This window comes from Rhinolophus hipposideros (assembly GCF_964194185.1).
Source record: "Rhinolophus hipposideros genome assembly, chromosome: 12".
Lineage (NCBI taxonomy): Eukaryota > Metazoa > Chordata > Mammalia > Chiroptera > Rhinolophidae > Rhinolophus > Rhinolophus hipposideros.
The window spans coordinates 6,044,183-6,070,523 of NC_138058.1; the positions used below are offsets into that span (position 1 = coordinate 6,044,183).

The 26,341-nt window shown below is 38.3% G+C and overlaps 1 protein-coding gene across 1 annotated transcript; it reads left to right on the forward strand.

The window, feature by feature from the left end:
- Nucleotides 1–705: 705 nt before the first annotated feature.
- Nucleotides 706–25,064, forward strand: LOC308505533 (sulfotransferase 1C4-like; the record flags this gene model as incomplete). The annotated part of the gene is made up of 7 exons (XM_081067908.1): nucleotides 706–892; nucleotides 4,168–4,290; nucleotides 6,003–6,100; nucleotides 10,001–10,127; nucleotides 14,094–14,188; nucleotides 15,602–15,776; nucleotides 24,952–25,064. The coding sequence occupies 7 exons, from the start codon at nucleotides 706–708 to the stop codon at nucleotides 25,062–25,064; spliced, it is 918 nt and encodes a 305-aa protein (XP_080924034.1).
- Between the last annotated feature and the right edge of the window lie 1,277 nt (nucleotides 25,065–26,341).

A 26,341-nucleotide genomic window follows, 5' to 3' on the forward strand; every position in this document is an offset into this window, starting at 1 on the left:
TATGCCTTGATTAAAAAAAGAACTCTTTCTGATAATAGTCATCAAATATTACAATCTAACTTCACATTCATAGAAAAGAACAGAGCCCTGAGAATTAAGAAACTCTCTAATTCAGCCTTGGAAGTTGGAATGGCATTCCAAGCTGAACTGTCCCAGCTAGTGACATTAACATGTGCCTCTAACACATGACGTGTTAACAGAAGCTCAGTTCTGCTTAGTCTGGGGATGGTGTTCCTCCAAATAGCCATGGATGACAGAGCTCAGAGCACAGAATCACTAACTTCAGGCAGAGAAAGGGAGGACAGAAGGGAGGTTCCTGGAAACTTGCTCCAGATATTCCTTCAGTGACACCTCTCAATTCCCCATCTTTGTGGGTAACCACAGGACCAGGAAATGACCTTCAGAATTGGGGCAGGCCCCTTGGCTGAGCCACCTTCTCACTGTTGTTCCTTCGGGCAGCACCAAGGTGGAGCCGTGCCAAAGCTCTGCCATCAGGAAGGCCTCTTCTGGTAGATTGTTAGGATTTTGTGCCAGTTTCGCTCAGGGTATACAGAGCCATGCAAATGACCTCACTTAGTTTGCCTGGGCATACATACCTATAATAAGTGACAAGAGCTCTGTGCCCAAGGCATAGAGGATATAAAATCTGTGTGAACCTAACTTCCATTTACTTTTCACTTTCCCCTGCTGGTGCCCAAGATCAAGATGGAGGGAATGGCTACGGATAAGGTGGAGGAGACAAAGGAGTGGGAATGGGCGTTGATACCCACAAGAGAAGTTTCCCAAGTAGATGGGATTGTTCTAGAGAAGAATATATGCAACAACTGGGATAAAGTCTGGAACTTTCAAGCCAAGCCAGATGACCTACTCATTGCTTCCTATCCCAAAGCAGGTAAGTACTCATACATAGACATGAAAAGGAGGAAATGGAAGTCAGAGCATACGCCAGCTCCTTTTAGGACAATGCAGTTAAGTTAAAGGATGGAGGAAAGCAGTTTCCTTGTCCATATCAAATAGAAAGGCAAAGGATCTGAAAATTTTTTCTATAAAATTATAAGGTTTTCTTTGGAGATGATAGAATAGTTGACTTATTAAAAATACATAACTAGCCAAAATGGATTTTACAGGTCAAAACATCCATGTTAATCATTTTCTTCTTTCATTCAGTATTAACTTATCAAGAATCTTCTAAACACCAGAGACTAACACCAGGCATAGTAACAGACAAAATGTTCATTATCTTTGCCTTGCTGGCACTTACAGCCCAATCTGGAGAAAAACACTAAACCATTAAACAGATCATTACACAGATCTTTGATTACAACGTGTGCTAAAGGCTAAGAAGGAAACATGGTATGGGTAATAAAAGTATATTGGCAGGTCCTAATTTAGATTAAGGAAAGTATAGTAAAGAAACTCTGAACTACTGTGACTATTATACAAGGAGTGTGTTAGTTTGTAGTACTACTACTACAACACAGTACCACAAACTGGGTGGCTTAAACAACAGGAATTTATTGTCTCACAGTACTGGAGGTTGGAAGCCAGAAATCAAGTCTTTGGGGTTGGTTCTTTCTGAGGATTATGAGGAAGGGATCTGTTCCAGGCCTCTTTCCTTGGCTTGCAGGAGGTCATCTTCGTGTTCACATAGTGTTCAACCTGTATGTGTATCTGTCCCCAATTTTCCCTTTTTATAAGAATACCAGTCATATTGGATTAGGGCCCACACTAATGATGTCATTTTAACTTTATTACTTCTATAAAGACCCTAATTCTACATAAGATTACATAAGATTCCAGGCTCCCATATGCTACTATCTAAATCAGCCTGACATAATCCTAAATCATGATTCTCACTCCAAAATCAGCCACTTTTTTGTCCATGTCTAACGTTGCACCCCTCAGGAATCAGACCCTGCGTGAGAAATAAGTATGTGAGATGTTTACCAAAGAGTGATCTTGGGATCGCTTTTCTAGAAGGGAAGGGAGGAAGCAGGATTAAGCAGAGGAGGAGGTTGAGCTTCAACTCAGTCTCAGCAAAAGCCTGATCCAACCCCAATGGTATGCTCTGAAGCTGAGATGGCCCTTTAGAGAGGGTGCCATTCCAGTTGGAGTGAGTGGAGTAGGTGTCAGCCAGTCACTGAATACAGGCCACTTCAGGAAAGGAACATGACCTTGGTCCTGGAGAGAGGTGAATAGCTAAGGGCTGTCTGCCAGCAGTACCCCTAGCAGCTGGGAGAATAAACCCTTCCATTTAGAAGGGAAAATTGGGTGGCACATCCTACACCCTTTACAATCCTCCATATGTGGCTCTAGGGCATAACTTTAGCCACAATTTGCCTGAGCCAGGTCATAACTTGCTGAGATACTGTTCAGGTCAGCATCCATATTGGAGAAGTTGCCAGCTAGCAGAGGGAGTCCACAAAAGGGCAGATATCAGCTTGCACTGGAAGTCAGGCAGTAGTGATGACTCTAGGAGCATGGCCTAGTGGGTTTCAGCTCTCCTGGGACTAGAGGGGTTAGTTACTGATGAATGTGAATGATGGTGTGAGGTCCCCTGACAGCAAGCTACGTAGGTTGCAAGACAAGTCTTGAGTGTGGGGCAAGGAGGCTTGGCAGAAGCTTTTGGATGGCCTGGACCAACCCCTGAGGAAGCATGAGTTTCCTGAGATGCTCACAGTATGTGCAACAGCAAAGCCAAGTCCAGAGGTGGTGCCTGCATGTAGAGGACACTTCTTTTGAGAGGCTCAGGCATCCGTGGAATGCAGGGAAGGAATCAGAGCCAGTCTATGTGAAGAAGGATTTCTCTGCTGCTCCAAAGCAGCCTGGATTGGGCAGAACAAAACATTATGAAGTTAGGACAATAAATTGACAAGGAGGCAACCAAACTATCAGGGACGAAGTTAATTCTTATTCTAGGAGAGCAGAAGGAAAAATCGGTTTTAATTCATAGTAGGAATCAACCAGGAACTGAGCAGATTTCATACCAGACTATAGTCTAGAAGACAAGCCATGGGACTACATCCAGGGACCATCATCAAGGTACTAAGGATAGGGGAACCAGGACCACAGGACACTGGCATGAGGGAACCATGACAAGAATGGCATCTTCCTCCCCAGGTGTTACCTGAGCAACATGGTCTCACATGTACTGGCTCTGGCCCTCCAAGTAAACTAGCACTAACACAGTCAAAAAATTAAAATGTTCATTTAGCACCTACTGTAAGTTGGATTCTACCTATTTTTTAATTCTCAGAACACAAGAGAATAATCAATGGTCAGTGGATTTAAATAATCTATCCAAAATCACCCAACTCATGCTTCACAGACATAGGATTGGAGTCCATCTGATTCCACAACCCCACACACATCCAGCCACCATGCTTCCTTCCAGAGAAACAAGACCAGGTCGGCCAACTGTCCCAGAAGCCAACAGGGAAAGACTTTCTGGGAGGCTAAACACTATAGAAGACTAGGTCACTCAGGGCTGAGAAGGACTTCCCCTGCCCTGAGTATCACTAAGGAGATATTAGATGAGGCCATAGAGAGAATGTAGCAAATGTAGCAAAGATTATTTTTCCACTTAAAACCAATTCAACTTTTTTGTAGACATCATTGTTTAATATTACATTGAGTCTTTCTTTGCCTTTTAAACAGAAATTCAATCTAGATTCTTCCACTTTGTGGATTATTTGCAATTCTTAGTTTTCCTTTCCACATTTTCTTCCTTTTTCATATTGGATTAATTCCTTAGTTCTATAAAAAGTTAACAGAGGAGGCAAACAAGATTATTTATTAGCAGCAAAGGTTTAATGGTAAAAGTGAGTGATTAGGAATTTCTGTGATTTTTCTCAAATGGAAATATTTTTAATTAGCCCATATTGTTACATGTAGTCATTATTTATATTATAATTATCTAGAAATACCAATGCATATTCATATTTTTAAAAGTACATCATTGGAAGATAAAAGTGAATGTCACATTTCTTCCTTTAAACTTTCTGGTGAGGAGAAAATAATCTTAATAGTTGGTTTCAATTCAATTTAGTAAGTGACATAAGCGAAGTGTTGACAGACATGTTAATTCTTTCTGTAGCATGTTTCTGAATTGTAAGTTGCAGAAAATTAATAATCAGTTCCTTAGTTCTTTATTCTGCTTTCTTTTAGGAACTACTTGGACACAAGAAATTGTAGATCTGATACAAAACAATGGAGACATTGAGAACAGCAGACGAGCTCCTATTCATCTTCGACAACCTTTCCTGGAGTGGGTAAGAGTAATAAACTCTGGTAAGTCTCCAGTTTAAAAATCATAATCTTCACATAGAGATGGACAATTTGGGAGTGGAGAGTCTGAAAGTCTACCACAAACTGAAAAAAAAACACAAACAAATAACACCAAAATAAAAAAACTTTCTTTGGTTCCCAATTCTAAATACTGAATGAAACTTATCTTTTCTTGTGAAAATCTAAGTAGGTTCCTTGACTTAAAGACATAGTTAGCCCTAATTCTTAACAATAGGGATACTATCGCTATATTTAATGAAATGGCAATGAGACACAAGTGTGAACATCAAAGAAGCCTGGCACCAAGGACACCAGGCTTCAAAGTTAGAATTCACAATGTACTTTCCATGGAAAAATAATAAATGCTATAGCCACAGCTAAGATTTCTACAGCTCTTAGCATATGGCAGGCATTATTTTAAACACATTCCATGTATTAATGCATTTAGTCTTCACAACACGCTTGTGAGGTAGCTGCTGTTTTATACACATGTAACAGATGAAGAAGCAGAGACACAGACGGGTTTTGATTTGCTCAAGGTCCACAACTAATAGGTAACTGAGTCAGATTAGAACTTGAGAACTCTGTTTCTAAAGTCCATGCTCTTAACAACTAAGACGTGTGTGTGTGTGTGTGTGTGTGTGTGTGTGTGTGTGTGTGTGTGTGTACTGTAGGGACCACTCCAGATAAAAGGATCTGAGGTATAGGATGGAGTTAAATAGACTGTAGTGGACCAGCATGGGAACCTGGTCATGTCTAATGACACTGTTTTTATAGAAACCCATTTGAATCCAATCTAAAACAACTGTCTTATGAACTCATCTTTGGAAAGTGAATTAACAAATTAATGCTCATTGTTTTTTTCTTTTTTTTTAACTAGTCTAACATGCACCATGTTTTCAAAACTGCTCAGTGTCAAACCAGAGAAAAGTGGCAAAAATGAGGGTTAAAAATCACTGGGACCAATATTGAAAAGTGTTCTAGGCTACACTCAGTAATTTGGGTTTGATCTGAGAGGTCATTTGTGAACATATCTATGGGAATCCTCAAGACTTCTACAACAATTTCTTAATTATTATTTTATTTGAATGGTAATTTAGCAATAAAATGTAGACAGGCTCTGGATCATCTAAGTGATCAATGCATAACCTTTCACATGTTCTCAGTGTCCTCATTTGTATCTGTGTCAACAACCCCTGATGCTGAGTGGTAGTGCTGTAATTACTGAAGGCGAATGGCATGAGAAATGGAAAGGGAGACTCAATAGTAAAAAAGACACCAAGTGAAAGCCAGTGTGTCAAAGATTTTAACATATAAAATGAAACACAAAGTACTAAGTACTTAAAGAAAACAAGGAAGACTATTTTAATCATCTAAGAGTGAAGAAAAGCTAAACATGACACAAAATCTAAAAGTTTAAGTGGAAAAAAAAAAGAACATAACTGACAAGATCTATTGTATAAAAAATAGAATCTTGGGGCGGCCAGTTAGCTCAGTTGGTTTGAGCTCTTAACAACAAGGTTGCCAGTTTGATCCCCCCATGGGCCACTGTGAGCTGCACCCCCTGCAACTAGATTGAAAAATTACTTGACTTGGAGCTGATGGGTCCTGGAAAAACACAAATGAATAAAAGTTAAAAAGTATATATATTCTTTTAAAAAAATAAAAATAAAAACTTTTTAAAGACTGAAGAATAAGCCAGAACAGTTTTTCAGGAATTGATGAGGCTAATGCAATGCCTTCACCGAGGACGCTGAAAACTCATCTTCCCATTCAACTACTGCCTCCATCCTTCTGGGAAAAAAACTGTAAGGTAAGTTTGAAGCAGAAAATATTCAGAAATGAATTTTTTCCATAAGAATATTGTGTTAGAGCCATTGTCCAGTCACCCCCGTGTTGTACCAAACAATAGATAGATCATGGGACCTGAGATCGTCTTCCATGTTCTTCATCTCTCATTGATCAGGATGGGCTCAGTACTCACCTACACTGAGAAGCGGGAGAGGACCGACCTCTATTAGTCTTGGTTCTGATCATCCTCAGGCCCTCAGTGATGCTACGAGGGGTGAGGTGCAGATAAGCACGTGGTAGCTCACAAATGTTACACAACTTGTCCAATGATAAACACTGGAAGGTGGAAGAGATGGGCTGCAAATCCAAGTCTTTCTGACCTGACAGCCCATGATCTTTCCACTACCCTACGCTGCCCACTCTTAGCCTCCTACAATGATAGCAGCCTTCCTAAGCTTAAACAGAGCTGGCCTGCTGCTAGCCTTAAGGTAATGAGTATTTATTTAAGTGATCAGATGATTTCATCTTAAAAACCATGTGCTCCACTATCCTCTCACTTTATTTCCCGTGTAGCTAAACTGCCTCTTTCAAGCATCTAAGTGTGCCTATAAGTTCTAATCTGTCTGAGACCTAATAAAAAACAAATTATTTTGTCCAAACCTTGTAAACATAAAATATTATTTTCCATTTTGATGCCTATAGGGGTGCAGATGGGTGTTCACACACATCTTGAGTTTGTCACTAAAGAATTCATTTCAACTCTTTCAGAGCCCCAAGAGACCATTTATTGCCTTGTAGTCTAAAGAAGTGCTAACCTACCAGGAGATACTGCAGAGGGGCCCTTGGCACTTAAAGAAGACCCTGGCCTTCTCTTTCCATGAGACAATTCTGTACCTTTTGACAGTCCTGTCAAGATCCACACCTTATACCATCCTTGGTTCTCTAGAGTGTATCCAGAGCCTTAATCACTCTACCTTGCAGACCTAGCATATCTTCCTACGTAGATCTTGGTCCAGAGTGAGAAAAATAATGTCTAAAGACAAATGTCAATATATTTCTTTTTTTTTAATTAAAGTTTATTGGGGTGACAATGCTTAGTACATTTACATAGGTTTCAAGTGTACAATTCTCTATTACATCGTCTATACATCATGTTGTGTGTTCACCATCCAGAGTCAGTTCTACTTCCATCACCATACGTTTGATCCCTTTTACCATCATCTACCACTCCCCTCCCCCTTTACCCTCTGGTAACCACTAAACTATTGTCGGTGTCTATGAGTTTTTGTTTCTTTATTTGTTTGTCTTGTTCCTTTGTTGCTTTCAGTTTTATATCCCACATATCAGTGAAATCATATGGTTCTCTACTTTTTCTGTCTGACTTATTTCACTTAGCATAATAATCTCAAGATCCATTCATGTTGTCGCAAATGGTCCTATTTCATCTTTTCTTATGGCAGAATAGTATTGCATCGTGTATATATACCATATCTTCTTTATCCAATCATTTATCGCAGGACACTTTGGTTGTTTCCATGTCTTGGCCACCATAAATAAAGCTGTAATGAACATTGGAGCACATATGTCTTTTCGGATAAATGTTTTCTGATTTTTTGTGTAGATGCCCAGGAGAGGGATTGCTGAGTCATATAGTAATTCTATTCTCAATTTTTTGAGGAACCTCTACACTGCCTTCCATAGCAGCTGCACCAATCTGCATTCCCACCAACAATGTATGAGGGTTCATTTTTCTCCACAGCCTCTCCAATACTTGTTATTACTGTGTTTCCCTGAAAATAAAATCTAGCCAGACAACAAGCTCTAATGCGTCTTTTGAAGCAAAAATTAATATAAGACCGGGTTTTATATAATCCAATATAAGACCCGATCTTATTTTACTATAAATTTTTGCTCCAAAAGACGCTTTAGAGTTGATTGTCTGGCTAGGTCTTATTTTATGGGAAACACGGTATCTGTCTTGATGATAGCCATTCTAACTGGTGTGAGAGGTGATATCCCATTGTGGTTTTTATTTGCATTTCCCTGATGATTAGTGATGTTGAGCATCTTTTCATATGTCTATTGGCCATCTGTATGTCCTCTTTGGAGAAATGTCTCTTCAGTTCCTCTGCCAATTTTTTGATTGGATTGTTTTGTTGTTGTTAAGTTATATACATTCCTTACATATATTTTGGGTATTAGCCCCTTATCACAGGCATTTGTAGATAGAGCCAAGCCTGGGGGGGGGGGGTAACAGGAAAGCATCATAATGCAGAGCTGGGTAAAGTGTTCTCAGAGCAGAGAAGAGAAGTACATAACTCCTTGACAAGGAGGGTTACTGGGTGATAGAGGAGTGGGGTCATGAGGAGTAAATAGGAAATTGCCAAGTGATAAGGGAGGGAAGAACATTGCTGTTTACCAGAAAAGCAGAAGCCATGACTCTTATGCTTAAGAAAATACATGCAAGGCCAGAAATGAAGCCTGAAAGATAGGCAGGAGCCAGAAGTGAAGGACCTCATCATCACGCCAAATGTTTGGACTTTATCTTATAGGCTACTTGGGTCCCATAGAGAAATTTAGACAAGGAAGTGAAATGATCTCATTTACATTTTAGAAAAGGTTCCCTGGGGACATGATGGTGCAGAGGGATGAACAGAACTGGGGCAAGACTGAAAGCAAGATATTAATGAGGAAATGTTGGCAATAGTCCAGCAAAAGAATTAGGAAGACTCAAATTAGAACACCGAGGGCAAAGGGCATCAAATATATGGTGATAGAAAATTAGACTTTGGGTAGTGAGCATACAATAAATTATACAGATGTTGTATTATAAAGTTGTACATCTGAAATTTATATAATGTTATTAACCAATGTTACCCCAATAAATTTAATTTTAAACATAAGTTAAAATACTAAAAAAGCAGCAGTGAGGAGATGAATTCCAAATGTACAGAACAGACAGAATCTATAGGACTTGGTCAAGGATTGGTTTGGACGAGGTAGAAAAAGAAGCAGCTAGTATGATTTTGTGATTTTAATTGTTTGATGGTGGTACCATTAATGGAAAAAAAGAAATGAAGGAGGAAGAGTAAGTTTATCTGAAGATGAATTGAATTTTGAGCCCGTTGAATGTGAACTGCCTGTAGTTCATTCAGGTAGATATATGAGTATATAGCTTAGGACAATAGCATGTATTAGGAAATTTGTCATAGATATATAAAATATACAGCAGTGGAAGAAGCTGGCAAAAAACAAAACAGGAAAAGTGAACAAAATGAGAATAAATGTAGGCCCCAGGCAGAACTCTAAAAAGAGCCAACACTGAAATGAAAGGTTTTAAACTTTTAGTGATCACAAACCCTATGAGAATCTAAAGGAACTCATGTCTCCAATTCTGGCAAAGTGCACATCTACACACACCTTTGCATATTATTTTATGTAGAGGCACAGTCCTCTTGATGTTCATCAGTTTAAGACCTCCTGATTTATGTGAAGAATGGCAGAACAGGACACACTGAAAAAGGATGGCCAAAAAGGTTAGAGCACCTCAAAATAAAGTGCTACTGCAGAAGGAGGGATAATAAGTGTGACCTGTGGGCAGGAGCAAGAGGAAACTGAAGAGCTAGTTGAGAGCCAGATCATGCAGGGCCTTGTACGCCAGGTCGAGAATTTTTAACTTAATCCTAAGAGCAATGTACAGATATTGAAAAGTTTTATACAAGGGAGCAAGCTGGTCAGATCTGCATGTTTACAGGATTACACTGGCTGCTGGATGATGCCTAGAAGAGAACAAAGACATATCCATGACCTTTAGGACTCGGTTACTATGAACACAGACAGACGCTGCGTACATTAAATGCCCAATTTCTAAATCCTTTTACCATTTACATTCTGTTTTTTCCATTTCTTCTGACCACTTTAGATAATATATGTGGCAAGGAATGCCAAGGATAACATGGTGTCCTACTACTATTTTCAAACGATGAACAAAGGACTTCCTGACCCAGGAAGCTGGGATGAGTACTTTGAAACATTCATGTCAGGAAAAGGTAAGCCTAATCAAAGGAAGCAGTCTTCACCTATGTCTGCAGAGGATAATATTGACCCATAAATGTTCTTTTCTTTCTTTTTATAAATGGAAAAAAAATTATTTTTTATTTATTTAGTTTTATTATTAATTTCAGGTGTACAAAACAAAATGACATTTACACCCCTCACAAAGTGATAATCCCAACAAATCTACTACGCACCTGACATCATACATAGCTATTATAATACCATTGATTGGTATTCCCTATGCTGTACTTCACATCCCATGAATATATATATATAATCAACAGATATGGTGAATGCTTAAATTTAAAAAAATAATTACAGTAAAAGACACATTGCCATTATTCCCCCTCAAAATACTCCCCCTCACTTCAAACACACTTATCCCATTGTTCTTGCCACTTTCTGAAGAAGTTCTGGAAGTCCTCTTTTGTGATTGTCTTTAGTTGCACTGTCGTGGCTGCTTCTATGTCTTGAATCGATTCAAAACATTTACCTTTCATGATCATTTTGACTTTGGGGAAGAGCCAGAAGTTGCACGGTGCCAGATCCAGTGAATAAGGTGGATGAGGACACACTGTGATGTTTTTATTTGACAGAAATTGCCGTACCAGAAGTGACATGTGGCATGGAGTGTTGACATTCAATATTATTTTATATTAGTTTCAGGTGTACAATGCAGTGGCCAGGCATCCATACAACTTATTACGTGATCCCCCATCAAATCCAGCACCCATTTGACACCATATGCAGTCTTACAAAATTTTCACTATATTCCCCATACTGCACTTCACATCCCTATGACTATTTTGTAACTACCAATTTGTGCTTCCTAATCCTTTCACCTTTCTCACCCATCCGCCAACACCCCTGCCATCTTGCAACCATCAGTTTCTTCTCCGTGTCTATGAATCTATTTCTGATTTGTTTGTTCATTTATTCTGTTCTTTAGATAAAATTTTCCTTTCTAGAAAACTCCCCCCATACAATTCACCCACAGAATGAGCTCTGTTTTTTGGGGGGGAGGGGTGGAGATGGGAGGGGGAGGATAAAAGGTAACATCTCTGAGAGATGTGGCATAGCCCTGGCTACCTGTCATCAGAGGTCAGTGGATCTGCTTCCAATGGCCATACATCTTCTGAAAAAAAGTCAACAGAGGGAAACCAGCTATAATACGAGAAGATTCCAACTCTGAGCTTATGCTGTTTTACATGCCTTCACTTGTTAAATCTTTAAAGCATGGTAATAATATCCATAATTTACAAGTGAGGAAATTGAAACTCAGTGAGTTTGAGTAACTTATGGTTACCCTGTTTGTAAGAGTAGGCCTAGATTTTGAATATCGACAAATCTAGTTAAGCTCAAATCCTATGTGCTTGGCTGCCATACTAAAGTCTTCCCAATTGCCTACATGTTTAACTGGAAAGAAAGGATTTGTGCATGAGAAAGTTTTCCAACCATGACCATCATAAGTTGGTGATATGGTAACCCATGGTACTTTGTGAACACAAATAGTCATATGCAGAAATGTATGGCCTCGCAATCATGCTTCCAGTGTCAAAATCAAGTTACCACGCAGTTCCTTGAAGTTTTTCCGAATCTCAAATACTACTAGAGCTTTTAATGCACTAACCCTTCTCCTAAAAATGCCTAAAGAATATTAAAAAGTGATTAAATTGTTCAAGCTGGGTAATGGGTTCATGGAAGTTCATTATACTATCCCCTTTACTTCTGTGTATATCTGAATACTTTCATAAGAAAAAGATTTTTCAAAAGTTAAGAAAAGTAATTTAAGCAAACCTTTTCAATGTTACACCTTTTGAGAGATACAATATAAATATAATTTCACATCTGTTTGCACTATAAAATTGACTTGGCAGTTTTGCATGATTAAAACCTAAACATTTACACTAAATGATTTGATTATTTAAGTTCAAAATTTATAACTGAATCCCTTTTTGCTTATTACTCATATTGTCCTATGGAGAAATAATTGTCCTCTGCAGTTCTCCTATATTTAAGTCCTATTCTTCTAAAATAATTATGAATAAATTTGATAAAGTATTCCTTTCAATTAGTAACAGTCCACCAGTAAAGTATGGAAATATTAGGCTTTTAGTTGCCATTTGATTTTCATAATCCTAAATGACAAAAATTATTATTGCAATTTGCTCCTTATAACATACATTTTGAGAATGATCCATTTGTACACTGGGGTATTTTTACTGCTTTAATGTCTTCAATAAATTTCATTGTAGATGTTCTAAAAATGATGTCAGATGGCTTTAGACAAAGAGTAAGCCACAAGGAAGTGACCTAGTTGAACAAATTGAGAGCATGGGGCTTGTGATGGGCTGATGCATAGATTTTTCTAGAGCTGAGTGTAGTTTCAACTCCTTGTCCTGTGTGAGGTAAGTTGTACACCCATGAAGAAAGCTTAGAAGTCAAACCCTTGAAGGATACTTCTCTACCCACACCACACACACACACACACACACACACACACACACACACAGAGGAAATCCTGACGAAGCAGATTTGGGGCTATCTCAATCATCTCGTGGCTTCAAATGTCATCTACCTGCTGATGACCCCCAGATTTACATTTCCATTCCTGGCCTTGGGCCTGTGCTCTGGGTGCATGGACTTACGTGCCTCTCTGGCATCTCCACTTGGATGTCTATGTCTATCTTAGACCTCACATGTCCAAATCCAAGTTCCTGTCTCTCCTCGGAAACCTTCTCCTCCTGGAGGTGTCCACATCTTGGTTAACTGTGGCTCAGTCGTTTAAGTTGCTCAGGCCTAAAATCTTAAATCTACCTTGAGCATCTTTCTCATACACTCCATCCAACCCATCAGCAAATCTGTCTAACTTCAGAATATATCCAGAATCCTACCAATCATCAACACTTTTTCGACCACCCTGGTCCAAGCTACCACCATATCTTCCCTGAATAAATGAATAGTCCCTGCCCTGTCACCCAACTTCTGACCTTGCCAAGCTACAGTCTATTCTCCACACAGAAACCAGGGCAATTCTGTTCAAAGGGAAGTCAGACCACCTCGGTCCTCTGCTCAGAGCCCACCAATAGCACCCCATTTCACTCAGAGTGAAAGCCAGAGCCTTCCTGTAACCCAGAAGGCCTGCAGGGTTGGGCCTCCTTACCCCTCACATTTTTGTCCCTGTCCTCGGCCCCTCTCCCTCTGTCCTATTCCCATTGGCCTCCTTGCTATACCTCAAACACCAGACCCTCTAGTACCAGTACGTTACCTTTTGGCTTCTTCTGCCCAGGAATGCACTTTCCTTTTCTTTCTTCAGGGTTTTACTCAATGTTGCCATCTCAAAGAGCCCTTCTCTGGCCAGCCTATGAACATTTTAAATTCCTACATAAACCCAACACTTGCTCTCTCCTTCTGATTTATTTTTTTCTCCTAAGTAGGTGTTATGATCTAGTATACTACATATTTCACATTTATCTAATTTGTCTCCCCTACCTTATGTACTTCCAGAGTAGGTTTTCTACCTGTTTTCTCCAGTGCTCTATCCCCAGTGCTTGGAACAATGTGGAGCACACAGTAGGCTCTGCGAAATAAAGTAATACATCCTAATATTACCATATGAGGTAGGTACTATTATTGACCCTTTTTCAGAGGTGAGGATTAAGAAAACAAAAACGGAGGCTAAGAGAGGATAACTGAGTAGTCCAGGGTCACACAGCTGTGTCAGAGCTCGATTTCAAAGCCAGCAGGCTCTAGAGCATGAGAATAGTCTGGCCAGCTTCCAAAAAGAAGAAAAGTCATGCAGAAAGTGGATATGGGTGGTGTGAAAAGTAAGTCCTCCTGCTCTAGAGTAACCCTGACCACACCTTCCATTTGTATTCTAAAGAAACAACTCATTTTCTTCTCTGGCTTTTCCTACTCTCATTTCTCATGGCCCAAATCCCTATGTGTCTTCCTTCCAGTGATGTGGGGGTCCTGGTTTGACCATGTGAAAGGCTGGTGGAAGAAGAAAGACAGTCACCCCATTCTCTATCTTTTCTATGAAGAAATGATGAAAGTAAGAAATATACTTGAATCTTGACTTCACAGTATTTTTTTCTCTGAGTTACAGATCCATGATAAAAATGAAGGAAAGTAATATGTAAAAGTTTACCTATGCGAAGTATTTTGCATGCCAACTTCAACTTCTCCAACCACCTTGCCAGGTAGCATACAAAACTCCAAACATGGTACCAGTATAGTATCTACCTTACTCCACAGGAGGCAGCCTGTTTCTTCCTGCAGGCCTCAATGCACTCTCCAGCCAATGCCCACCTCAGCCAGAGACATGGAAAAGGTCTCCTGTTTGAGCTACAAGTTTGCTCCCTCTTTAGCTCTCCAGGTTCCTCCTTCTAGGATCTCTCCCTCTCCCCATCATTTGCTCTGACTTTCAAGGAAAATAATTAGGTCTCTTAACAGGAAAGAACTAGTAAGGAAGAATAGAGCTGCATTGATTTGTTTGCTTACTTAAAATATTAAAGTCTGGTCATTCAAAATAAAAGTTTCCTATTGGTAACATATTTTGCATGCATAATCTCTGGTTCAAAGTCTGTCTCATAAATTTATATGTAAAATAAGTTCATGGCACAGTGTACCCCTGGCTGGTCCATGGTTCTCCAAGGCTTGGTTTATGACACAGATCCTCAACTCATATCCTTCATTATCCATGGCCACTCTTTCCTCTTCCCCATCTGGGTAGACAGAATGCATTGCTTCTGTTCCTCTATCTATTTGGCTGGGGTCCATCCTTGCTCTCTGAAGCTTTCCTAAGTGTCAATAGCCCTCTGCTTCCCCCAGCCCTGTGCCTGTTTGAGACAGCCACAGGGAATGGCAGCTGGCAGAAGGACATGAAAACTTGATGCAGAGCTGCCAAGGAAAAGAGGGGAGACCTACAAGCAGGGGCCTAGAGACCTTCAAACAGGGCAACTCCCAAACCACATTTAGATGAGGCAGGAACCCATTTCAGAGTGTAAGAGGCTCTCACGAGGTCCACCTATAAACACATGTATCCAATATGACCAGAGTCAAGAATACGTAAGCCCAGATCCAGAGTCACCAGACATCAAAGCTGAAGCCTGGGGGATGAGGGGGGAGGAGCACACCAGTTCCTCTGTATCATGCCAGAGCAAGGTGAGCTCCATATGTTTGTTTCTCCAATCACAAGGAGGAAACGTGTCTTGTTTACTTTGAAAGACTGCCACCGGTTCTCCCAAATAGCTTTAGCACAGGATAAAAAACGATTGTTTTAAAACAATTGACTTTAAATTGCCATGTTTATTGATTTGATATTCATAAATTTACATATAATAATAACCATAACTGAACAGGTTTTTAAAATGATTTAACCACACGTAATTCTCTAAGATTTAACTGTTACATTTTTTCCTTAGATAGAAAATATCTTCTATGTTTCTTCTACTCTTTCCCACAGGACCCAAAACGTGAAATTAGAAAAGTAATGGAATTCCTGGGGAAGAACCTAAAAGAAGAGGTTTTAGATAAAATTGTCGATAACACTTCATTTGCTGTAATGAAAAACAACCCCATGACCAACTACATAAATGACATTGAAATGAATCATAGTCTTTCTCCATTCATGAGAAAAGGTGATGTGTAATGCTCTTTGACTTTCTTCTGATAATAGAAAAAGAAGCTATTAATTCATAAATGGTTTTCTAACATTGCAGCTCAGTGAAGCACTATTTACAGTGTTTCTTGAAGTGAGCTCCTTAAGGCCTCATTCCAAGAGATAGCCCATGTAACACACATTTCACAGAGAAATGTGGGAGCTCTACACACTGTGTCCACCCCTTTTTGAAGAGCATAAGCATATTACATTTTCTGAGAAGAAACTTGTTTAACTTAGAGCTTAACTCAGAGCTCCAAAAATGTATTTGACCAAAATCTCTTTCTCAAATAAAGCCTTTAATCTTCAGGGAGCTAGTATTCCTTTCAATACATTCTGGAAGACAGTGGAGAAGGTCACTGGCCTTAAGAGCTGGAAGGGTGGGGCCTTACAAATCACTTAGTCAATATCCTTCATGTAGAAAAAAAACCAAGGTGGCACAGTAAGCCTTTGGAGCCCGGCCAGAACTGAGACCTTCAGCCAACAAAGCAGAGTACATCCTATGCTACCACACTGCTAACTCCTTAATGGAGACAAAATTTGTGAAGTTGTAATTATTCTAGGAAAATGGAAAACAATATTCTAGTACTTTTTGTTTGAAGAAATGAGCAAAAACATATGGCTCAAAGAAGAAAATTTCAAATTTGATCATTGATTAACCTAATTTTCATTTTGTTATTGGAAAAAGTTTGTCTATTTGACCAGGTGCACATATATTTATATTCACAGCAATATACTATAAATGCTCACTTTTCTGAGGTTTTGGGTTTTTTTTTTCCAGCTTTATTTAAGTGTGATAAATAAAAATTGTATATATTTAAGGTGTACAAGATGTTTAGATACGTATATATATTGTGAAATGATTACCATAATCAAGCTAATTAACACATTCATCACCCATATACTGTTTTCCCGAAAATAAGACCTAGCCAGACCATCAGCTCCAATGCATCTTTTGGAGCAAAAATTAATATAAGATCCAGTCTTATATTATGTTAGATAAGACCAAGTTTAATAGTAAAATAAGACCTGGTCTTATATTAATTTTTGCTCCAAAAGACACCTTAGAGCTGATGGTCTGGCTAGGTCTTATTTTCGGGGAAACACAGTAGTTACTCTTTTTGGTGGGGGAGTAAGAACACTTAAGATACAGTCTCTTAGCAAATTTCAAATACATAATAAATTATTAATTAAAATCATCATGATATACATTCAGTCTCCAGAATGCATTCATCTTATAACAAAATCTGTATCCTTTGACCAACATCTCCCCCTGGTAACCACCATTCTACTTTGTTACTATGAGTTTGACTTTTTTAGATTCAACATATAAGTGAGATCACACAGTATTTGTCTTTTTGTGTCTGGCTTGTTTCACTTAGCATAATGCCTTCCAGTTTCCTCCATGTTGACACAAATCACAAATGTCAGGATTTCATTCTTTGTTAAGGCTGAATAATATTCTACTATACATACTACATTTTCTTTGTCCATTCATCTGTCAATGGACATTTAGGCTGTTGCCATATTTTGGCTATTGTGAATAATGTATTAATGGATATGGGGATGCAAATATCTCTCTGAGACAGTGATTTTGTTTCCTTTGGATATAACCCAAAAGTGGGATTGTGGGATCAAGTGGTAGCTCTAGTTTTAATTTTTTGAGGAAAGTTTATAATGTTTTCCATAATGAATGTACCAATTTACACTCCCACCAATAGCACTCAAGGGTTCCTTTTTCTCCACATCATCACTTGTTATCTTTTAACTTTTTAATTAAAATATAGTTGACATACAATATTATATTAGTTTCAGGTGTACAACACAGTGATTCAACCATTTATATACTTTACAATGTAGTCATCATGATAAGTCTAGTAACCATCTGTCAGCATACACAACCATACATCTGTCACCATACATAGTACACAATATTATTGACTACATTACATCCACTTGACTTCATTAAAATTGGAAGCTCGTGCCTCCTGTTTCCCCTAAGCTTTTCACCCATTCCTACCACTCGATTCTCACTCCTGTCAAACATCAGCTTCATTCTGTATCAATGAGTCTGTTTCTGTTTTGTTTTGTTTTTCTAATTCCACATATTCGTGGGGCTTTTTTTCCAGTTTTCTTCTTGTAATTGATTTCTAGTTTCAAACTGCTGTGGTTGGAAAAGATACTTGATATGATTCTAATTTTCTTGAATTTACTGAGGCTGATTTCATGGCTTAACATGTGATCTACACTGGAAAATGTTCCCTGTGCTCTTAAAAAGAATATGCACTCTGCAGTTTTTAAATGAAATGTTTTGCGTATTTTTATTAAGTTCATCTGGCCTAATTTCTCATATAAGGCCAATGTTTCTTTATTGATTTTCTGTGTGGATGATCTATACATTGATGTAAGTGGGGTATTAAAGTCCCCTACTATTACTGTATTGCTGCCCATTTCTCCCTTTTTGTCTGTTTATGTGTGCTTTACATATTAGGTGCTCCTATGTTGGGTACATAAATATTTATGAATGTTATATCCTTCTCTTAAATTGATACCTTGATCATTATGTAATGCCCTTCTTTGTCACTTATTATAGTCTTGTTTGAAAGTCCATTAAGTCAGATATGAGTATTGCTACATCAGATTTCTTTTGTTTCTATTTGCATGGAATATCTTTTTCCATCTCTTCACTTTCAGTCTTTTGATCTGAAATGAGTCTCTTAGAGACAGTATATAGATGGGACTTCTTTTTTTATTCAGCCACTCTATGTCTTTTAATTGGAGCATTTAGTCCATTTACATTTAAAGTTAATTATTGATAAGTATGTAATTGTTGCCATTTTATTAATTGCTTTTTGTTTGTTTTTGCAGTTTTTCTTATCCTTTCTTCTTATCAAAGTCTCTTCTCTTGTTTGCTAGGTTTTTTAGTGTTATGTTTGGACTCCTGTCTCTTTATTGTTTGTGAATATGTTGTAGGTTTTTAGCTTATGGTATGATCACAATGAAGTTTGCATATATATATATATATATGTCAGTTTATTTTAATCTGATAGGCATTTACATTTGAACACATTCTGAACGCAGTATATTTTTACTCCCCACTCCTATGCTTTGTATTTTTCATGTCAATTTAAATCTTTTTGTTTTCTGTATCCCCTATTTATTGTAGTTATAGTTGATTTTGCTATTTTTGTCCTTTAATATTCGTGATAGATTTTTAAGTAGCTAACCTACTTCATTTACTGTATATTTGCCTTTACCAATGAGATTTTTTTTTCTTTCATATATTTTATTATTTCTGATTATGGCCTACTGTTTTCTGCTTTAAAAAGACTCTTTAACATTTCTTGTAAAACATTTAGTGGTGATAAACTCCTTTAGTTTTTGCTTGTCTAGGAAATTATCTCTCCTTCAGTGCTGAATGATAACCTTGTGGAATAGAGTATTGTAGGTTCTTTTCTTTCAGGACTCTAAATATATCCTTCTACTCCCTTCTTGCCTGCAAAGTATCTGCTGAGAAATCATCTGATAGCATTATGGGATTGCCTTTGTTTGTGACTAGTTGTTTTCCTCTTGCTGCCTTCAAATTTCTCATTTGTCCTTAGTTTTTGCCATTTTAATTATGTCTTGGTGTGCATCTCTTTGGGTTCATCTTGTTTGAGACTCTCTGTGCTTTCTGAACCTAGATGTCTTTCCTTTACGAGGTTAGGAAAATTTTCAAATAAATTTTCTGCCCCTTTCTCTCTCTTCTCCTTTCAGGGCCCCTAGAATTGTCACTTAAACTATCTTCATTAAAAATTTTTTTTTCTTTTTACGGTTTTGATTGGGTGATTTCCACTATTTTGTCTTCTAGGTCACCAATCCATTCTTCTGAATTATCTAATCTGCTGTTGATTGTCCCTAGTTTCTTTTTTCCATTTCAGTTACTGTATTCTTCAGCTCAGATTGTTGTTGTTTTTTCTATATTTTCAAGCTCTTTGTTAAACTTCTCACTGTGTTCAATTAGCATCCTTATGACCACTACTTTTATTTCTTTATCACACAAATTACTTATTTCCATTTCATTAAGATTATTTATGTTTTTTCTTGTGTGTGTGTGTGTGTGCATGTGTGTGTGTATATGCACATGTGTGCTTTCATTTGGAACATATTCCATTGCTCCTGATTTTGTTTGAATTTCTGTATTTGTTTCTATGGTTTAGATGAAACAGCTTCTTCTCTCCTGATCTGAAAGTAATGGCTTTGGTTAGGAGCAAACGCTGTGTAGAATGCATGTGCCAGATGACTTTGGCAAGCAGGTGGTGCCAGGAGTTACCTGTCAGGCCAGCTGGCTGGAGCTCAAGTGGGCTTAGGCCAACGTGTCTTGGAGTGCATGTCTCCGGGGTGCCCAGGCATGCTGGCTGGCCAGGTCTGGAGCAGGTGTGGGGCAAACTGGCTTAGAGTATGCTGTTGTGGCTTTGCAGGCCAATTAGTGCACTTAATAGAGCTCCTGATCATGCTACTTAGGTGGAGAAGGAACATAAATAATAGCACTTGCTGACTTCCAATCCCAGAGAATTCCCACAGTTCCCCACCTATTTGGCAGGTGCTTTGGGGTTAGTAAATTGATTTTTTTTCACATGTTGTCTAGATGCCCTTTAAATCACTGTTTTATCACTGTGCCCCAAAGCAGGCAAGTCTGTGCATGGGCCCCTCAATGATATCCTTCGCTAGTGCTGGTTGCCCTGTTAGAGTGGAATTCCCATAAGTACTCTGTCTCCATCTCTCCTGCCCTTCTCTATGTGGTCCCTCTCTTATTTGTTACGCAGAAACTGTTCAATCTACCCTCGGTTGTTATTCAGAAGGAATTATTATATATATAATATATATTATTATATACATTATATATATTATATAATATATTATATAATATATTATTATATAATATATATATATGTATGTATGTATATTATATTCAGTATATATGTACATTCAGCATGTCAAAAGGAGGAGGTTGTTTCAGGATGTTCCTACATTACCATTTTGGACCCCAAGTTTATCTTTCAACTTTTTTAATAATAACCATGCCTTTACTTTCTTTTTCTTGCCTAATTTCTCTGTCTGTGACTTTAAGAACTATGTTGAATAGAAGTGATAAGTGCAACCTTGACTTCTTCCTGATCTTAGATGAAAAGCTTTCATCTTTTCATCTTTTCAGCATTGATAGTGATGCTAGTTGGGCTTGTCTTATGTGGCCTTTTCTATGTTGAAGTACATTCCTTCTACGTCTAAATTGTTGAGAGTTTTTATCACAAATGAATGCTGAGTTTTGTCAGATGCTTTTTCTGAACCTATTGAGAAACTCGTATGATTTTTTCCCTTTGTTTTGTTAATATGGTGTTTCATATTGATTGATTTACATATGTTGAACCACCATTGAATTCCAGAAATAAATCACAGTTGGTTATAATTTATAATTTTGTAATGTGCTGTTGAATTGGTTTGTTAATATTTTGCTGAAAAATTTTGCATCTAGAGGTCTGACAATTAAGTTCACGAACTGGTTGCAACGATGTTGCTGACTTTTTTTGATATCAGAGGGATTATTCATTATGAATTTGTACCAACTGGACAAACAGTTAGCCAAGTTCACCGTTTGGAAGTGCTGAAATGGCTGCATGAAAAAGTTAGACGACCTGAACTTTTCGCCAACAATTCATGCTCTTGCATCACGACAATGCACCAGCTCACATGGCACTGTCTGTGAGGGAGTTTTTAGTCAGTAAACAAATAACTGTATTGGAACACCCTCCATACTTGCCTGATCATGCTACCAATGACTTCTTTCTTTACCCAAAGACAAAAGAAATATTGAAAGGAAGACATTTTGAGGGCATTCAGGACATCAAGGGTAACATAATACAATGACAGCTCTGATGACCATTCCAGAAAAAGAGTTCCAAAATTGCTTTGAAGGGCGGACTAGGCACTGGCATTGGTGCATAGCTTCCCAAGTGGGTAATCAGAAGCTAATCATAGTGATATTCAGCAATGAGATATGTAGCACTTTTTATAAGATGAGTTTGCGAACTTAATTGTCAGACCTCAGATATTTACATATTACTCATTAGCACCTTTTTGTTTCAGCTTAACAAACTCCCTTTAGCATTTCTTATATGGCAGGTCTAGTGGTGAATGACTCCCTCAGCTTTTGTTTGCCTGGGAAAGTATTTTCTCTCCTTTATTTCTGAAGGACATCTTTGTCAATAAAGTATTCTTGATTGAGAGGTTTTTTTTGTTTTTTCAGCACTTTGAATATGTTACTTCACTCTCTTCACCTGCAAGGTTTGTGCTGAGAAATCTGTTCATAGCCTTATGGGGATTCCCTTGTATGTGAATAGTGTCTTTTCTGTTGTTGTTTCCAAATTTATTTGTCTTTGATTTTTGACAGTATGATTACAATCTATCACAGTGAGGACTTCTTTGGGTTGAACCTGTTTGGGAACCTTTGAGTTTCATGGCCTCGGATGTCTGTATTTCTCCCTAGATTTGGAAATTTTCAGCCACTGTACCTTTAAATAAGCTTTCTGCCCTTTTATCCCTCTCTCTCTCTTCTCCTCTTGATATAGGACCCATATATAAAATTCCTACAATTTATATATGGGTCCTCTTGATGTCCCATAAATCCCATTGGCTTTCTTTACTCTTTTTAATTGTTCTTCCTTTTGTTCTTCTAACTGGGTAACTTCAAATAGCATGTCTTTTAGTTCTCAGATTCTTTCTTCTGCTTGATCAGATCTGCTATTAACACTCTTTATTGCATTATTTTGTTTCATTCATTGTATTCTTCAGCTCCATAATTTCTGTTTGGTTCTTTTTATGATTTCTATCCATGTGTTGAAATTTTCAGATTTTTCATGTATTGTTTTCCTGACTTCCTTGAGTGGTCTGTGTTCTCTTGTAGCTTGCTGAGTTTCCTTGAAATAATTATTTTGAATTCTTGATCCAGAAATTTATAGATTTCCATTTCTTTGGAGTCCGTTATTGCCAAAAAAAAAAAAAAAAAATTGTGTTCCTTTGGCAGTGTCATTTTCCCTTGATTTTTCATGTTTTTTGCAACCTTGTGTTAATCTCTATACATTTGATGGCATAATCGCCTCTTCCAGACTTTGTGATTTGGTTTCAGTGAGGAAAGACTTTCACCTATGTGTAGGTGTGGCGTCACTGGCTGGGTGGCCTGCAACAATTCTGCCTCCTGAGAAGGCACAGCAGTGTGCAGTTTCATCAGCTAAGTTCAGCGTCAGTGAAGACTGCAGAGGTCTGCAGAGGACACAGCTCTAACTGCAGGTGTCCAGAGCAGCAAAATGTGCTGTTGGAACTTCAGGGGTGAAGGCTGCTGGGGTCCTCATGATCTCTTTTTCTCCCGTGGGTAAAGCAGCCATGGAACCAGGGTCCAGAGTGTGGGACCTCAAAGAGCTACAATGGCTCCAGGGTCTGGTGCTACTGTGGTGGTGGCTCTAGTTTCCTAGATGTGGGCACTGACAGAGCAGTTATAAAGCCAGTTGTAAAGTGTCCAGAATGCAAGCACATGTGGAGCAACTATAGCTCTGGGGCCTGGGGTGCAGATGCAGTTGCTGCACTGGTGATTTCTGGTCTGTGTGCTCACAGAGGGGCCAGGGAGCCAGAGTCCTGAGTATAGGCACATGTGAAGTGGTCATGGGGCATGTGTATAACAAGTGGGTGTGTATGGCATGGCTGAGGCTCTGGGATCCAGTGCATACATGGAGTTCACAAGAGTGGAGCTGACAGTGTCAGTGTAGTACATGTAGTACATGTAGTACATGTCTAAGAAGTACATGCCTTCTTAGAAAGGAGGGCACATAGCAGTGTCTCCCTCTCTAGTGGGTCTGTGGTGACTGTGGTTGTCTGGCAGTTATCTCAGTGGGGAAAGCTGCCAGAGTCCTAACAAAGCAAGCCACTGGAGCCCATGCTGACAAACACCATGAAGCCCTTCACTGTGAAAGCTACAGGGAGTCCATGGTGGTCACAGGGTTGTTGAGGTCCTCAGTGGCATAGGCTACCAGGTATTCTGCAGAGCAGGCTACTGGGGACTACAACAGCACCCACTGTGTATCTGATACTTTTAACCCCCACCCTTCTTTATTCCTAAACATCTCCAGACATCTCAGCTATGCCAATCTCTTTAGTAATCTTTTCTGTATGGAGTGTTTTTGCTCCCCTGTGTTGCTTCAGGTTCTTAATTAGACTCTTGAAGCCTTCCCAGGGCTATTTGTGTCCATGGATAGCTGTCTAGTTGTTGGTTTTTGTGGGGGGATGAAGGCTGGTATGTCCTCCACCATTTTGCTGATGTCACTCAGTCACCTAGTTTTCTTGTAAGCCAATTGATAAATTGTACAATCATATAATTTATTACCCCTAGAAAATTAAGCAAATTTACTTCACACATGAAAATAACATCACACAGTTTGAATAGTCTAAGTGAATCAGACAGCATTGGGCAATGAGAAGACAAATAGCTTTCTATAGGTTCTCTGATCATTTTTAGTTATGGAAGCTAAAAACAAAAACTTTTGAACACTCTATTGCATAAGCATGAAACAAAGTTACCCCACCTTACCATTGCTTTATAATCTATTGGTTTCATTTAATTATAGGTTAACAGCAACAATAATTTAGATTGGAAATTAGAATTTTCAGTGTGTTCAACTATGAATTTTGCCTGAATTAGACATACAAACAGGAGATGCAGATAATGTCCCGAGAATGCAGCCACTCAGATAAGCCCTTAAGTGATCAATAAACAGAAGATAAAAAAATTAGGTCCAGGTAACTTAAATGGAATGTTAGATGTACTGAGGGTGCAGAAAGTACTGAGAGATCAGAGAGCTCAAGAGCGTAATGCAGAGAATTAGAGAACCAAGACCTGGATTTCCACTTCTCCCCAAGTGTTTCAGAAGAAAGCTTTCTATTTACAAATACCTCACTTGTAAAATGGAGTAATCTTACTTGTAACTTCATTTATCACTCAGTGTCAGGAGGAAAATGAGCTAATGTCTATGCAAGGAATTTAAGTACTGAGAGGAAAGGGAGTATCTAAATGCAAAATTGTCAAAGTTCATGAACATATCATTGAATGTGCTTTACATCACTCTTTTTAGGAGTCGTAGGAGATTGGAAAAATCAGTTCACTGAAGCTCAGAACAAGCGATTTAATGAAGACTATGAGAAGCATATGGCTGATACCTCTCTGTCGTTCTTCGAAGAACTCTGAAAATCAGAGCAAGGGAGTAAGACCTCGTCTCGCCAGCCTCTGTGAAGTACAACAAAACTCTGTTTCCAAACACCAATAATGGTTTGTGTGGCCTAATGTGAGGGTTTTTAAACAATGATCTGGACATTCTTAGTCTTGAATTTATGATTAACTTTTTGGATTAACCACAATGTGACTTCATTTAACTATAGTATCAACATTCAGCGTTTTTCTTCTCTCTCTGAAGATTTTTAGGGTCTAGGTTAATTTCAATATACCAACATATAATATATAATACACATTTAGTCATTGTTGTTCCTTTTATATATCCTCGTACTATGGTCTGTTATAATTTTCTTTGAATTAAAACATTTCTTTCAAAAGGTCTATACAATACATCTTTTTTCTTTCTTTTTTCTTTTCTTTTAAATTAAATTTATTAGGGTGACAATGGTTAGTAAAATTACATAGGTCTCAAGAGTACAATTCTATAATACTATATAATCTATATATCACATCATGTGCTCACCACCCAGAGTCAGTTCTCCTTCCATCACCATATATTTGACCCCCTTTATCCTCTTCTACCATCCCCCAATACAATCTTACACAGCAAAAGTGCCAGCTCCATTCATTTGATGACAGACATATTGAGAGCCTTATTCATGCTGGGAGGTGGAGAGCATCAAAAGATGATAAAAACAAGATTCCTTTCCCCAGGAAGGGTGCAGCCTAGTAGAGGACGACAGCATGGACACAGGTGAACAGTATTATTAAAGAATCAAACAAAACAAAAACAAAAACAAACAAAAAACTGTGATAGACTGAAAGGTACAGCAGGGTCATAGAGAAGAAAAACAAAACCAAATGGTATAGAGCCTCAGAAAAACCGAAGAAAGTAGGGCTATGAAGCCTTGTGCATTTCACAATAATGCCACTCTCTGGCCACAAAGCACATGTGCCACATTTAGTACAGTCAGCATTCCTATCTCCCATACACCCAGAAGTCCAATTGTTCTACTAATTAATTTACTGTTGACCTTTAAACAAACCAGGTTTGAACTGTGCTGATTCACTGATACCCAGATTTTTTTCAATAAATATTTTATCTTTCTTATGTTTTCTTAACATTTTCTTTTTGCTAGCTTACTTTATTGTAAGAATACAGTATATAATGCATATAACATACAAAATACGTGTTAATCAACTATTTATGTCATCAATAAGGCTTCCACTTAACAGTAGGCTATTAGTAGTTAAGTTTAGGAGGAATCAAAAGTTATATGCCAGTTTTTGAC